Below are 14,353 nucleotides of genomic sequence, written 5' to 3'. Positions count from 1 at the left end.
AATTATAAATGCATAAAATAAGAAATAACAAAATTCAGATTTTACATTTTGTTCGTTGAAAATGATTAATTTATTTAAACAATATATGTTCTTCTTAATAAAAGATTTTATATTGGTATACAATACAAACGTATTTAAAAGTATTTTAATCCATTCGTGTCTTAATAGTCCTGGTTGTAACTTTATCTTTTTCTCTGTAATTAAAAATTAATTGATATCTTAGTATCTTAAAATAAAAAAGAAAGGAAGAAAAACATAGAGATTAAAATAACCTACATTATGTAAACAATAGCACCCCAACCAGATATTGCATCTCTGTCACATGCATTTACCAATGCTTGACTGATTGTTTCAAAAAGATCATCTGGCTCCATATCTGGCTCATAAAGCGATTCACACATTCCATATAGCTGCTCACTACATGTTCCGCCAACCACAAAATCATCTGATGGACTTATACATCCTATCAAATCCACATTACAAACAAATGGTTCATAAGTAACAGGACTTAATCCAGCAATGACGGGCTCTACAAAATAAGGTCCAAATCTTCTCTCGTACAATAAATTTGATACCATTGATGCAAATGTTTTAGGATGTATCTTCCTATTTTCCTTCAACTCATAAAGATTTAATCTAAATCTTAACTTTTCCATTACAGTTTGAGTATCGGTGGCAAGACCAGGAAGGCTAAGATATAAGTGAGATCCCATTTCAAAGATCTTTTGAAAATCACATGTTATGGTCTGTGCTTGAATACCAAATCTGCGATCAGCAGCTATTGCTACACAATTCTTGCCTTTCATTGCTATGATAGCTCCACCATTATAGGCTAAAATACTCTGAAAAGAATCACAAACAAATAATATTGTGATAGGTAAATTTATCCTATTAACATAATTCATTTCAATTAACTCAAATTTTTAACTAACTAATAAAATAAAATTTCATTTATAACATAGTTATATCGCTTTAGCATAGTTTATAAAACGTGCAATGTCATTAACGTATTTGACAGCAACATAACCTCTTTTTTACTTTATATTATTTTAAAATATTAGAGTATGACAGTAACCAACGTTTTAAAAAATCGAAGAGATGTACCAAGAATTTAATATACGAAAAATTACCATTTTTAGACGGTCCCGAAGAATTCACCAACAATTAAATGCGATATTACTGCAAAATGTACCCTGAAGTACTATATTCGAAGCGCAACTTATGTCACGAAACATATAATGCATAGAACTTCGATTTTCTTTTTCGTTGTAAGTTATAAACATAAATTTACATAACTCACTTTGTTTAATGATCACTAATAACATATAATGTTCGTATTTAGACTCATATTATAATTAATAGAATTTCTTGATATTTTATACATATTTTCAAAAAAATATGCGGGAAAATCAGTATCATCTTGAGTTTTTGATTCTCTAAAATCCAATAATCTTTTACATAACTTCTGGATTGCATCGAGGTATATTAAACATGCTTAGGAGATGTTTTTATAACGGGAATAATGATCCTAAGTAAATAAAATGCAATATATTGCATAAATTTTTTATTTACATAAGAGCAATATAATTTATTCCTCTATTGAGATTGAGAGTAGAGCCTCTAGATAGTATATTCCATCATCCCCTCCAAGATCTCAGAAAGTCAAGATAAAAGGGGAAAACATGGTTCTGCAATGTTATTGAGAAATTCGAATTTCCGTTTAATGTTTCGCATTTGATTCGTTGTCTATTGTAAAGAAGAAAGTTTATATTTTTTGTGGGTTCAAAGTCCTTTTTTAAATAAACGTTTCATAAAAGTGATAGCCAGAGATAAAACCAGAGGTGGAAAACGAACGAGGGCGAAAGAGAAAGAGAAAGAGAGAGAAAATGTGTTCGATCAAGACGAGTCATTGTAAATGCCATGAATTTTGCAACTGGGAATGATTTTCGAATTAGCGGGAAGAAGAATTTTCATAGAATTTATCTTGATAGGAGTTAATATCAATTGGCAATTGTATTCCGAAGAATACAGATCACTCTTCCTACAAGTTTTTGGTTAGTGGTTTCGATCAAAACCATCTGGATACAACCAGTCAGCTGTAACTTGCAACACGCGTTTACACGTGCATTTTATAGTTTATTATAGTTCGATGATCAATTAAACATATCATTTGAATTTAACCATAATAAGGTCTAATACGATACAATTGCAACACAAAATGATCGTTCTTAGTCCGCATTTGACGATAATTTACAAACGGTTCATATCTTTTGATACAAATGTACAGGCGCTATTTTGAGTGCTGATTAACTCGATCTACTTCTAGAAAAGTGTTACAAGAAATAATTTGCTGGTCGTATGCGCTGCGTCAAATACGATTGAATGAAAAAAATTTCAGACGACCATGAAATAAAAGTGCACTCGCTATGTATTTTACTTTTATGTTATTTTTAAACCACTGATATACAAAACACTTGGACTAAGCCTTGTAGTTTCAGTCTTTGTATATAGTTAAAAGATTATTCTTGGAATATATTTTAAGTGTTTGGCTTTAATATTCTTTAATTCCGTGACTTTTAACATATATTTAATTAGTGCAAATTTCTTCTTATCTTTCTTCTGTTATTACTTATGAGATTGTAATCAATATATTATTTTTTTTGTAGGTTTAGAGGTTTGATAATTATATTATAGAATTTATATAATTAACTCTTTGGTGTTATAAGTCTTTGATATTTTGTTGATTGTATAAAAGAATGTCACTAAAGCCTAAACGAGTTGATTTTACTCAAACATGGGAAGCATTACAAGAGACTGTAAAGTGTGTAATAACATTATCTTATGTTCCACGTGCAACATGGTATGATAGATTCAGGTACTTTATGATATCTTCTGGTTATTTTCAGAGTATTAAAGTAGTTATATATTTTGACATTATGTATATGTTTTGTATATTTTGTTTCAGTGATGTGTATTCATTATGTGTGGCATATCCAGAACCACTTGCTGATCAATTGTATTGTGAAACAAAAAGATTTCTAGACAATCATGTCTTCCAATTGTTAGCAAAAGTTCGTGCCCAAGGTGAATCTAGTTTACTGCAGGCATATCATCAAGCCTGGACAGAATATTCACAGGGCATTAATTACTTGCATTGCTTGTACTTATATTTGAATCAACAACATATTAAAAAACAGAAACTTTCGGAGGCAGAACTGATTTATGGCATGTCTTCCACTACGGTTGCTGATTGCCAAGAACAAATGGAAATAGGAGAGTTAGGTTTAGATATTTGGAAAACAAGAATGATTATGCCATTAAGAAAGCAGCTTGTCTCTCTATTGTTAGATAACATTCATGCAGATAGAGTTGGTACATCTCCCACAGCAAGTACAGAAGTTATTTGTGGTGTGATACAGAGTTTTGTTCGGGTTGAGGAATATAAAATGAAGGGACAATTAGATGTAAGGATTTCTATTATGCTACTTAGTTTTCTTTAGTGTAATATATGTTCCTTGCAAAACTTTTTATATAATGTGTTTTGCTTTAGATGTACCAAGAAATTTTTGAAACACCTTTTCTTGAGGCTAGTGGAGAATTTTATATGAAAGAAGCAAGCGATTTACTTCAACAATCGGATGTAACCCATTACATGGAAAGAGTGACATGGCGACTCATGCAGGAGGAACTTCGTGCCCATAAGTTTCTTCATGCAAGCTCTGTGCCTAAAGTATATTTTTATATATTAAATATAATGTACGTTAAATTAAAGTGATCGATCGTTTAACAATAATATATTGTAGGTGAGACAATGCTGCGAAGGAAAAATGATAGCCACGCATGTAGCGTGGTTTCATTGGGAAGGACAAAGGATGATAGAGTACGAACGTAAAAGAGATTTGAGCCTCTTGTATCCATTATTAAGGCCATTACCTTCAGGTCTGACGGCACTTGTACAAAAATTTACTGAACACATTACTCAGCAAGGGTTACAAGCAATTAGCTCTTTACAAGGAGAAAATGTAAGAAATATGACAATACTAAATGTAATTTTATTTTCTATGAAATTGTTTTATTATTTGATAACTGCATAATGTAGATACACACGCAATTCGTGGAAATTATGTTGGATGTGCATCGTAAATATTCGGAATTGATCAAAGATGTGTTCAGAGGCGATCAAGCTTTCGTAACTGCTCTCGATAAAGCATGTTCGGTTGTCGTGAATCATAGGCCTGCTCCACGGCAACCAGCTAGAGCACCTGAGCTAGTAAGTAGTGGTATTTCAACGCAATTTGTTTAATTTTTTTAATTTGTAATATTTCAATTTAGTTCGCTAAATATTGCGATTCTCTGTTAAAAAAATCTGCGAAGGCGGCATCGGAGGGAGAAGTTGAAGAGAAACTAGCACATTGTATTACCGTGTTCAAATACATTGATGATAAGGATGTTTTTCAGAAGTTTTACGCACGAATGTTAGCGAAGAGATTAATACACCAACAATCGCAATCGATGGATGCCGAAGAATCAATGATTGATCGTTTAAAACAAGCTTGCGGTTATGAATTTACGAATAAATTACATCGAATGTTCACCGATATGTCAGTTTCAGCGGACTTAAATGCCAAGTTTACAACGAGCTTACGAGAAGGAGATAGAGAAAATCAATTAGGCATCGGTTTTGTAGTATATGTGTTACAAGCAGGAGCTTGGCCATTGGGTTTACCACCATCTTCAGGGCCATTCGATATTCCTCAACAATTAGAAAAGTCCATACAGGCATTCGAAACTTTTTATCACGCGCAATTTAACGGTCGAAAACTCACTTGGTTACATCACCTGTGTCAAGGTGAACTCAAGTTCAATTACTTAAAGAAACCTTATTTGGTAACTGTACAAACATACCAAATGGCACTGCTGCTTCTTTTCGAGCATTGTGATTCGATACAGTGCAGAGAAGCCGCTGCATCATTACACTTATCGCATGATCAATTAGTTAAACACGCGACCAGTTTAGTTGATTGTAAAATTTTGAAAAAATCAACAGATGGAGAACTAGAAGAAGATACGACTTTGACGCTCAATTTCGATTATTATAATAAAAGAACGAAATTCCGTATAACTGGTACGTTACAACGGGATGTACCGAACGAATGTCACGATGTCGAAACTACACATCGTAGCGTCGACGATGACAGAAAATTGTACCTGCAAGCAGCTATAGTTCGTATTATGAAGAGTCGTAAGGTTTTGAGACACAATCAACTCGTGCAAGAGGTGAGGTTTATTTTGACATGATACATGGGAGTTATCTAAACACGATGTAGCTGAACGTACTAATACGATTCCAGGTACTAAGTCAATCTAAGGTTACATTTGCACCATCAATCAGCATGATCAAAAAATGTATTGAAGCTCTTATAGATAAGCAATATATCGAACGTACGCCAAATAATGCAGATGAGTATTCGTACGTCGCATGATTTTATTGTACCACTTGACACAATCATTAATTTATTTCATTCAGGGTGCTTTGTGATCGTTCATAATACAATAATTTTTACTAATGTGAAACGATTGATAACTCTAAATTTTATTTGATTGGATACATCTTTATAGAAATGAACAATACTTTTTCGAATGATAATGCCCAAAACAAATCTAAGATTTGGAAGATCAGAAAAAGCATCCTGAATTGCTTTCTTGCTCCTAAATCAATTGATTAATAACTTAGTTTACTCAATGACTTATAATATATGTGCACGGAATAAAGATGATTACTATTTTATGCTGGAACAATTTCATTGGTTTCCCAAGAATAAAAATTTAATTTCTGATTTTGATATAACGTACAATTATTACTACTCGTTTTGAGATTCATTGAATCCATATGAAGAATAAATCTATATATTTTTACAAAATTATGTAACAATATTCCAAGCATATTCGAATTTTAATTTTTATATCGTTTCTTATAATAAGTCTCTGGTCCCTCATCTTGAAATTATAACATACCAGTTAAAACTGGTAGTAATGTACATGACACTTTTGATGGCCATATATTGCACGATACATGGTGAGATTTAAGTGACATTGCAAAGAATTGTTTGCATCAGACACTTTGCTCTTTAAAAATGTTACATAATATAAGGAATGTTATTAATCAGTTCCACTACAGCATACATTTGGATTGGTACTATTAGGAACGTGGAGTTTTTAGTTGTAACAGTTCTGGATCCAGCAAAGGATTGTCATCTGCCTCTGATTCTAATGGCTTATTCATACTATTAACCACAAGAGGTGATGTAGTGGCTGTGTTACTATATGGTGAAAACCCTGCCCATTCCATGCCAAGATATATAGGTGGTGGGCTACCCAATGGTGGTTCCAGTAACAAATGATCTGATTGTTGCTGCTGTTGCTGCTGTTGTTGTACTTCCTGACATTCAGAAGGTGGCATATGCGAGGTCAAGTGAGTGGTTACTTTACATTGTTTTTCTTGTTTTCGCCACTTTGCTCTTCTGTTTTGAAACCATACCTATATGGCATAAGCAAATTTTTGAATCTGATTACTAATTATCAATTGCATTTTCCTAAGCAATAGAATACATCTCTATTATATACCTGTACCCTTGCTTCTGTCAATTGGATACGTAGAGCAAGCTCTTCTCTAAAAAATACATCAGGATAATGTGTCTTCTGAAACGCTCTTTCTAATTCTTCTAATTGAAAGTTTGTAAATGTGGTGCGGTATCTCCGCTGTTTCCTTTTTCCAACTCCAGTTGATTGTCTATCCTCGCTTCCCGGACTTGGTGAAAAGTCATACGCTACAAAAGTTTATCGTTTTTCTCAACATTATTATACTTGATAAACTTTGTGTGAAATTAAGCGTATAATATCGCGGATTTAATGTAACCGTTTCATCTTCAACCGAAGTACAGTCGGCGCAAAACATTACGGAAATTAATGAATTGATTCGGGGATTCACACGCTGCTTCCTCATTGCACTTAATCATGTTGAATGGCGTAAAATGATTCATAACTGTTAAACTGATTACCACTAACTCTATTTAAAACAAGGGCTGCCGATTCGCTTAATGCATTTAGCAATAATTTAATTGAGGACTGCCCCAACTTACGAGTCGACAGGTAGAGAGTGGCAGTTAATTAAATCAGGTCTGGGGTGGCAGGGTGCACTTACAGAATTTTGTAGGAAAGCAAACTGAGGAAGATTGAGCGCCTATCAGACCAGCCAGAGCAGTCGACTGTAGATCTCCTCCGGGGTTGATCTCGTCTGGTGCTCCAGCGGAAGCGACGATCGCTCCAGTGGATACTAAAGGATCGCGCGGTGCACCCACCAAAAACAGTTGTCTACTATTTTCGTTTGCACTTTCGTCTTCTTCCTTTAAATCCATTGCAATATTTAGCTTCCGTTGTTTAATTAATCAAACACAGAATAGACGAGACAGACGTTACACCGAATGAAAGATAGACTAATGGTAATTGAATCACTACCAGGTTGAGAAGTTCGTGTGGGTACCACAGCGACTCCGCAACTCTGCTATTTCTTTTCTCTTTTCCTCCTTTTTTTCCTTACACCTGTACGACGTAGATAGGGTAGGGGACAGAGTATATTCAACATGAACTCCCTCAAGAGGGGTAGTGAAGCCTCAAAAATGTATTGCTTATACACCACGAATCAATAGCATGAATGTACACCAGAAAAACGGTATATCTAGTTTTCCCCATGTGATCATTAACTATTTTGCGAGAGATTGATACTCGCACGATCGTATATTATTATCGATCTTTTGGTATTAATCATAAGAGATTATTTTGAAAGCGTTTTACGTTTACGAAATATTTAGTTACGATTCTTATTTTATGGAAAGGAATAAGAGGAGAAGATTAGAATGTACTATCGAAGACATAAAGCTTTTATACATCTTTTTATTAGAACAGTGTAGTGTATTACAATATGTACAAAATCTGCTACATCCATTTATACTTAAATAAAGGTGTATTGTGCCTTAAAAGTGCACATCTCAAATATTGCTATAGTAACACTTTTTTAGCTTCTATAAAACTGAAATATAGTGCCATTTGTTTTACTCATGAAAATGTGAGAAAATATATTTAGCACAGTGCGTATCACAGTAGGTGCATGAAGTAAAATGTTCAATATGAACTTTGTTTAAGATTATTATCATCTTCAGTACTCCATCTCATGTGTGCACGTTGAAACACATTAGTTGGACCCACGTCATATCGTTAAAGTAGAATAAAACATTTAGACGTAAAAAAGGCGAACCTTGCTGGTAGAGACTAATAGATCATCGTCGAAAAATTTTGTCTCTATCACAACATTCCCACTGAATATGGATAAGAAAGGACCAATTATTAATGAATGATGTCGAAACAGAAAATTATAACAATAACATTATACTTACTTTAAGATGTTAGCAGGCATCATTTGACTTTCTGGAGCAGCTTGAATTAAACTTTGCCACGTATTAGTACTGTTAGGTATAACAAATCCAAATTCAAAGAACCATTCCTCTAAGCATCTGCCTTTAAACAACACTTTCTGTTCTAACCTAAACCTTTCCATTGGTTCTGCAGAACTAAAATTAATTTCTCGTGATATTGCACGACACTTTAGAATTCTTTTAGGTACTCTTGCTTCATGTTCGACCTCAGGTACAGACCTTTATACAATCAATTCTATTGTTAATACGAAGATCTTATCATTGTAACGTTATCAGAAATCGTATAGGTTATTATCTACTTACAAATCTTCGTTACCTTGCCATAATATTTTGCCATTATCAGCATCTCGTAAATTCATCCAATTACTGTAACAAATAACAGTTAAGGAACGCAATACTGTGTGTAAATTAATATCATAAAGTAAGTAAGGTTAATTTTATCATAGTTGATTTTAACCTATAAATTGTCACGTTTATATGCGATTTGTTTGCAACAGGTAAATAACTTTGTTACACGAGAAAAAGGATACACCTGGAAGCCCTTAAGTATATCTTCGCCTCGAGAAGGCATAATTAATTCAATCAAAGCGAAATACTCTTATTTCGTGACTATGTAAATGAATCACGTCCATCCAGCCGTTATCGATTCTTTGTACTGTTGATTTATAAGTAGAAAGTAACCGTTGGTCATGTCGGCTAATTTCAGATATTGTTAATAATACAGGTAAGTTAATTAATACAGATGACTATTAACAAAATCCATATATGTATACATATGTATGTATTTGCAAGTTAGACAATGTATATGATAGTAGATGGAATAAATGGGATACAGTATAATGCGTTATATCTTATAATATATGTATTCTTGACTTATTACGATTTAAATTGTTTATAATATGTACGAATATCTTGTGATATACAGATGCTGATAGTTTATGAATGCAAGAATTGATTAGACAATACGAGGATTAAAATATTACTTTAATAATAATCAATAAATAGAAAAATTTTTTCAAATGCAAAAAGGTGAAGACACCAGCGTAACGTGCTTTCACCTTCAATCAAAGATGAAGAAAGATGAAAGGACTGGTTCAAAGAATCAACGAAATTATAAATAAATTTCCAATCAAATATTATTTAAGCATTGTCTGTATATTTGTATTATGCACTTTTATACGTCATTTTTAAGCGAATTATTATATATTGTCTAGTTGAATGTATTTCACCGTGTATTCTTATTAAAAAGATAATTATAATTAATAATAAATTATTGTAAATGAATCTATAATGAGTATTACATTACACGCTTATAACATTAGTTAAATAAGTTAGACTAGTAATTACGAAAAAATATTGCAAAATTTTTGAAATATCGAACGCGGCTTGTCCAAAGCACATTTTAGGGCGCATAGCCCAATTTTTGTCTCCGGACATGCCACGTTTTGCTATCTATCTGTAAACGCTCCAAGTTTCAGTTTCTTTACCATCTCATAGATGGTGAAACGTGGTATATCCGTAAACAAAAATTGGGCTCTGTGTCTTTAAACTTATGTTGAACAAGCCATGTTTTGCCATCTGTGGAAGAGAGGAGGAACTGAAACTTGAAGTGTTTACGGTAAATGGCGGCACTTGCTTGGTCGAAGGGAATTATCGTGCAATTGTGCAACAAGGAGAGACATGTATCGTGTATGATAGACAAGGAGAGCACTACTGTTGGATAAGGACAGTAATAATGTCGTGTGACAAACAAAGATCGCACTATTGTGCGACAAGGAGTTATAGTGAAATTTTTCCCTCCTTTTCACCGTGATAATGTTTGGACATCTACGAACCGGTTAAATTTTCATACTCAATAGATGATATCGTTCAAATTGAAGACTTGCGTCCGTTGTATCGCTTGAGCTTGGAGATGCAATACGAAAGGATTGAATCTTTTCTGTGCAAATGTTCTGACCGCACTCGTATCGTTAATTAAGCAGAACTGTGTTTCCCTAAGTTCATATTAGAGCATCGCCTCTCTGGCATTAGCGAGAAAATAAGCATATTACATTCATCCGACATTCTACACCATTGAAATGTTTCAATAAACGTTTTGTCACGGGTAATGAATTATTAATAATAATAACAATTGTATCGTTAATGCAATGATTAGATGACCTATCCATCGATTATACAGCAATGTCTGTTTAATCTATGAATCATTCATTCATCATTCGATTTCCGTTAATTAATTCTTGTATCTTACTGTCAAGAAGTAAATAAAATACGGAATTACAATAAAATAGATTAATTTAATTAATTAAAATAAACTAAAATTAATTAAATTAATAAATCAAATTAAAATTAAAATTAATAAATAAAATTAAAATAAATAAATTAATTAATTAACAAATTAATCGTATAATCGCGTAATTAGTGCCGCAATTGTTGTCCTCTAAACGATTCGACCATTTGTGACACGTTTAACGTTATTTTGCCCCGTATCGAATTGTTCGTTTAAGATTTCAGGATTGGAAGCTTTGTAACAAGAGGACGCGCTGACACCCGGTTGTTACCATATTCATTTGTATTTCATAAGGCCTTTCATTTTTCTTTCTCTTCGAGGGCTTGTTTTACAACGCCACGTTGTTTGTCTCGGTCCAGTCATTAACCATCTGTTTTTAAATAATACACAGGCTCCTCGACTATCCATTCTTAATCTTACTCCTTTCATAAGCAATCCCTCTCACTATAATTTTTCACAACCCCCTTTAATACTATTTTTCACGAAAGCAAGCAAGATAAATCGAGAAGAATAATGGTTTGACAATTTCAAACGGAATAAAGTGGAAAGTAAAATTAAAATGCGTAGACACAGGCCTTACAGTTACCTATACAGGCTGAATAATACATTCTGTTCGTGTTTTCTCAAACAAGTGCATCGAGTTCATAGCAAAAAAAAAAAAAAAAAAAAAAAAAATTATAATAAGCTGTTAAGCCTACAACCGAGTGGTTAAAATTTAGTAACTTTACGTAAAATCTATCGACATAATTATCTCATTCCGTGAGAAAATTCATGAAAAATATCGGATACGAGTGTCCTTAACGTTTCAATTAATTTTCATATTTTTCGCAACGCGCACTTTGGCGATAGGCGAACGATCTTCTGTCTGGACCTAAAATTAATAACGAAAAATTATTCGATTTTCCGGAGAGAAATCGCTCGAGTCGACGCGGGAAAGAACGCGTTGTGTGGCAAGTTTCTATAGAATTTCCATAGAAAATAATGGCATTGTCCTGGATTCGACCAACTTTGGCGTGATAGCCGCTTCTCCTGTTAAAACGTTCCTGGCAACCCTTTGCGAATAGTTTCACTGCGAATTGCTGTAAAAATTGAAATCGACGAGAAGCGACGCAGCAAGTGTCGTGGCCAGTTTCTGCCGCATTGTATTTCTACTGCAATTCAATTCGTATGGCGGAGACACAAGTTGGCGAGAATAGAAATCTGGTCGTTGTGTCCGCGATAGTTTTGGTAGATCGGCGTTAATCAAAGTAGAAATCGAAGGAAACTGTCCTCTCGTGGAAATTTTCTAATTCGTCAACCTGGCTTTTCCTTAATTCTCCTTCGATGCTGGCACAGTGATACGAGATGCTGCCCTTCTCCTTCGTTTTACCGTTCCAACTGTCAAGCTGGCAAGCTGGCAGCACGACCACGAATTTTTAATACACCCTATATATACAGGGTGGTTGATAACTGGTGGTACAAGCGGAAAGGGGGTGATTCTACGCGAAAAAAGAAGTCGAAAATGTAGAATAAAAAAATTTTTTTTTTTTTCATTTTTCCATCGAAACGACGATCTACAGTGAGTGCGTTATAACGTACCGCGCGCGTACCGAGCGTAAATTCAAAGTCGATTTTCTCGAAAACAAAGCCTCGAACGAAAAATGTTTATTCTATATTTTCGACTTCTTTTTTCGCGTAGAATCACCCCCTTTCCGCTTGTACCGCCAGTTACCAACTACCCTATAAACGAATCAGGTCATTTCCCTTACGTTTGTATCCCTTTTTCTTTTATGATCTCCTAAATATTTCGATACAGCAAAGACGTACCGATAGCGCCGGACATACAAACTTTATCAGCAAAATATCGTCTTTTAACGCACGTTAGAATGATAGTTATTCCCCGAGAGATAAAATATTTTTTTATTCGAGATAAAAGCGCGAAGCGTGCGGGTTCGTGTCTTGTAAAAATCGATCGGCTATCGATGCGTCTAGTTTCGGTCGTAAATGGCTGGCCTACACGTTCTCTAAAACGAGGAATGTCCATCGACCAGTTGGTTTCCGGGCCATCAAGATCGTATTGACGACAGTCAGCGAATGAAGAGCACGCGTGCTCAGCCGGAACATAGAAGATTTCCTCCTCGCCATTCGTTTTATGTGTTGGCCGTCTTTACGAGCGCCGCAGTTGGCAGATTCTCGATCGGGACTCTGGACAACCGGGAAGATCCAGTCGGAGAATATCCTTTGTCCTTTGCAGTATTCTTATTAAAAATAGAACAGAAGAGAATAAGCGAATTGATTGGCCTTTAACGCTTTCCGTTATAAGCAGCTCATGCTGCTCTTCGAATTACGTCCGAACAGCGTTGTTTAGTGAAACGTGAATCTTTCTTATCAAATACGTGTACAATTTATATGGATGATTTACACGTTGTACAACAATTACATTGCTTCAGATAGCGTAATAATTATTCGCTAATCGATAGTAACGGAGCGTGCAAATTTTTCAGTTCCTTCCATGATAACACTGCTACGACTTTCTTTCCTTTCAACAGGATTGGTAATTTTTTACTTCGTAATGAGGTGGTTGTTGGTGAAGATGCCGGCAAGAAATACTCTTGATGTTCAACAGGAAAGTTTATCAAACTATCAACAAACAACAGTCAACAATTTACGATCAACGATCAACGATCAACGATCAACGATCAACGATTAACAACAATTAACGATTAACTATCAAGAGTTATATGATAATCACGTATCTCTAATGGTGTTTGCTTCGCTATGACCCTTAAACTTTCGCACTTCGCAGCTCGGGGCAGAACGAATCTTTGGTTCGAAATCAAACGGATTTTTTTGCCCCTCGATATCCGCGACGATTAGATGTCCGCCACGGTTGCGATTGCGATTTTCCGAATATTCGGCCAGAGAACCGTAGGGATATCGATGGTACATTAGGCATGTCAGCTTTACGCTTTGAAGGTACAGCGTTTGGTGTCGCGAAGCCGTTGCAAAGTTGCGTGGTCGAGTGCAGCCACGGTAGTATACGCGATTTATTTGAGTTTTGGCGGCTCTGGCAGAAATAAATTAGGATTTCGTTAGTAAAGGGAATAAGAGAGGTGTTTCAACGTTAGTTCGAAAGATCACTGCTTCGGTGAATAAGTGTGGGCTATGGATATTGCAATAATTGCCGAGCTTCTTCAACAATTCAACAAAACAGGCTGGTGAACGCCGAGTAGCGGTGCATTTTCCACCCGAGTGTGGTTTAAAGGGTGTTGAAGTAACTAATACTGTTACGTGGCTACTTTAGACAATGCAACTTCGCATTTTTATGTATTCTACTTACCTGAACGAAATTTTACTATTTTATTATTATTAGTTGAATTATCGTCGAGAGTTAACTTATACGACTTGTACGAGGATGTAAGCAGCAAGGGCACGAGTTACGCGATACAAGTTTGCAACATTATTATGTACTTAAAAGCAAATGTTTCGTGGAATTCTCTAGTATGAACATGAACTTCTAAGTGAACAAAAAATCGTAGATAGTGGAGAGAAATAGGTGGACTCCTGTTACACGAACGACCTGGTTATATGAACCGAC

At 34.7% G+C, this 14,353-nt stretch overlaps 4 protein-coding genes across 6 annotated transcripts; 1 reads left to right on the top strand and 3 right to left on the bottom strand.

Annotated features, from left to right (window-relative positions):
• Nucleotides 1–39: 39 nt before the first annotated feature.
• Prosbeta3 (proteasome subunit beta type-3) lies at nucleotides 40–1,272 on the bottom strand. Its single transcript, XM_033331575.2, has 3 exons — nucleotides 1,131–1,272; nucleotides 277–842; nucleotides 40–194 (listed from the first exon to the last, which is right to left on the bottom strand). The coding sequence occupies exons 1-3, from the start codon at nucleotides 1,131–1,133 to the stop codon at nucleotides 146–148; spliced, it is 618 nt and encodes a 205-aa protein (XP_033187466.1). The 5' UTR covers nucleotides 1,134–1,272; the 3' UTR covers nucleotides 40–145.
• A 368-nt stretch (nucleotides 1,273–1,640) lies between these two features.
• Nucleotides 1,641–5,788, top strand: Cul2 (cullin 2). 3 transcript variants are annotated; one of them, XM_076623280.1, is made up of 9 exons: nucleotides 1,641–2,054; nucleotides 2,667–2,875; nucleotides 2,966–3,464; nucleotides 3,551–3,730; nucleotides 3,804–4,022; nucleotides 4,100–4,270; nucleotides 4,333–4,849; nucleotides 5,048–5,277; nucleotides 5,352–5,788. In XM_076623280.1, exons 2-9 carry the CDS (start codon nucleotides 2,757–2,759, stop codon nucleotides 5,481–5,483), a joined length of 2,067 nt encoding a protein of 688 aa, XP_076479395.1. In that variant the 5' UTR covers nucleotides 1,641–2,054; nucleotides 2,667–2,756; the 3' UTR covers nucleotides 5,484–5,788. The 3 variants fall into 3 exon arrangements, with proteins under 3 accessions (XP_076479395.1, XP_033187451.1, XP_033187450.1); XM_033331560.2 differs by having other exon boundaries at nucleotides 2,667–2,860; nucleotides 4,333–5,277; XM_033331559.2 differs by having other exon boundaries at nucleotides 4,333–5,277.
• Nucleotides 5,592–7,593, bottom strand: LOC117155515 (uncharacterized). The gene is made up of 3 exons (XM_033331573.2): nucleotides 7,202–7,593; nucleotides 6,625–6,827; nucleotides 5,592–6,538 (listed from the first exon to the last, which is right to left on the bottom strand). Exons 1-3 carry the CDS (start codon nucleotides 7,413–7,415, stop codon nucleotides 6,200–6,202), a joined length of 756 nt encoding a protein of 251 aa, XP_033187464.1. The 5' UTR covers nucleotides 7,416–7,593; the 3' UTR covers nucleotides 5,592–6,199.
• Nucleotides 7,594–7,930: 337 nt separating this feature from the next.
• PrBP (Prenyl-binding protein) lies at nucleotides 7,931–9,281 on the bottom strand. Its single transcript, XM_033331580.2, has 4 exons — nucleotides 9,020–9,281; nucleotides 8,793–8,855; nucleotides 8,451–8,708; nucleotides 7,931–8,372 (listed from the first exon to the last, which is right to left on the bottom strand). The coding sequence occupies exons 1-4, from the start codon at nucleotides 9,058–9,060 to the stop codon at nucleotides 8,291–8,293; spliced, it is 444 nt and encodes a 147-aa protein (XP_033187471.1). The 5' UTR covers nucleotides 9,061–9,281; the 3' UTR covers nucleotides 7,931–8,290.
• Between the last annotated feature and the right edge of the window lie 5,072 nt (nucleotides 9,282–14,353).

This window comes from Bombus vancouverensis, chromosome 12, assembly GCF_051014615.1.
Source record: "Bombus vancouverensis nearcticus chromosome 12, iyBomVanc1_principal, whole genome shotgun sequence".
Taxonomy (NCBI): Eukaryota; Metazoa; Arthropoda; class Insecta; order Hymenoptera; family Apidae; genus Bombus; species Bombus vancouverensis.
This window is presented reverse-complemented; position numbering and strand designations above follow the sequence as displayed.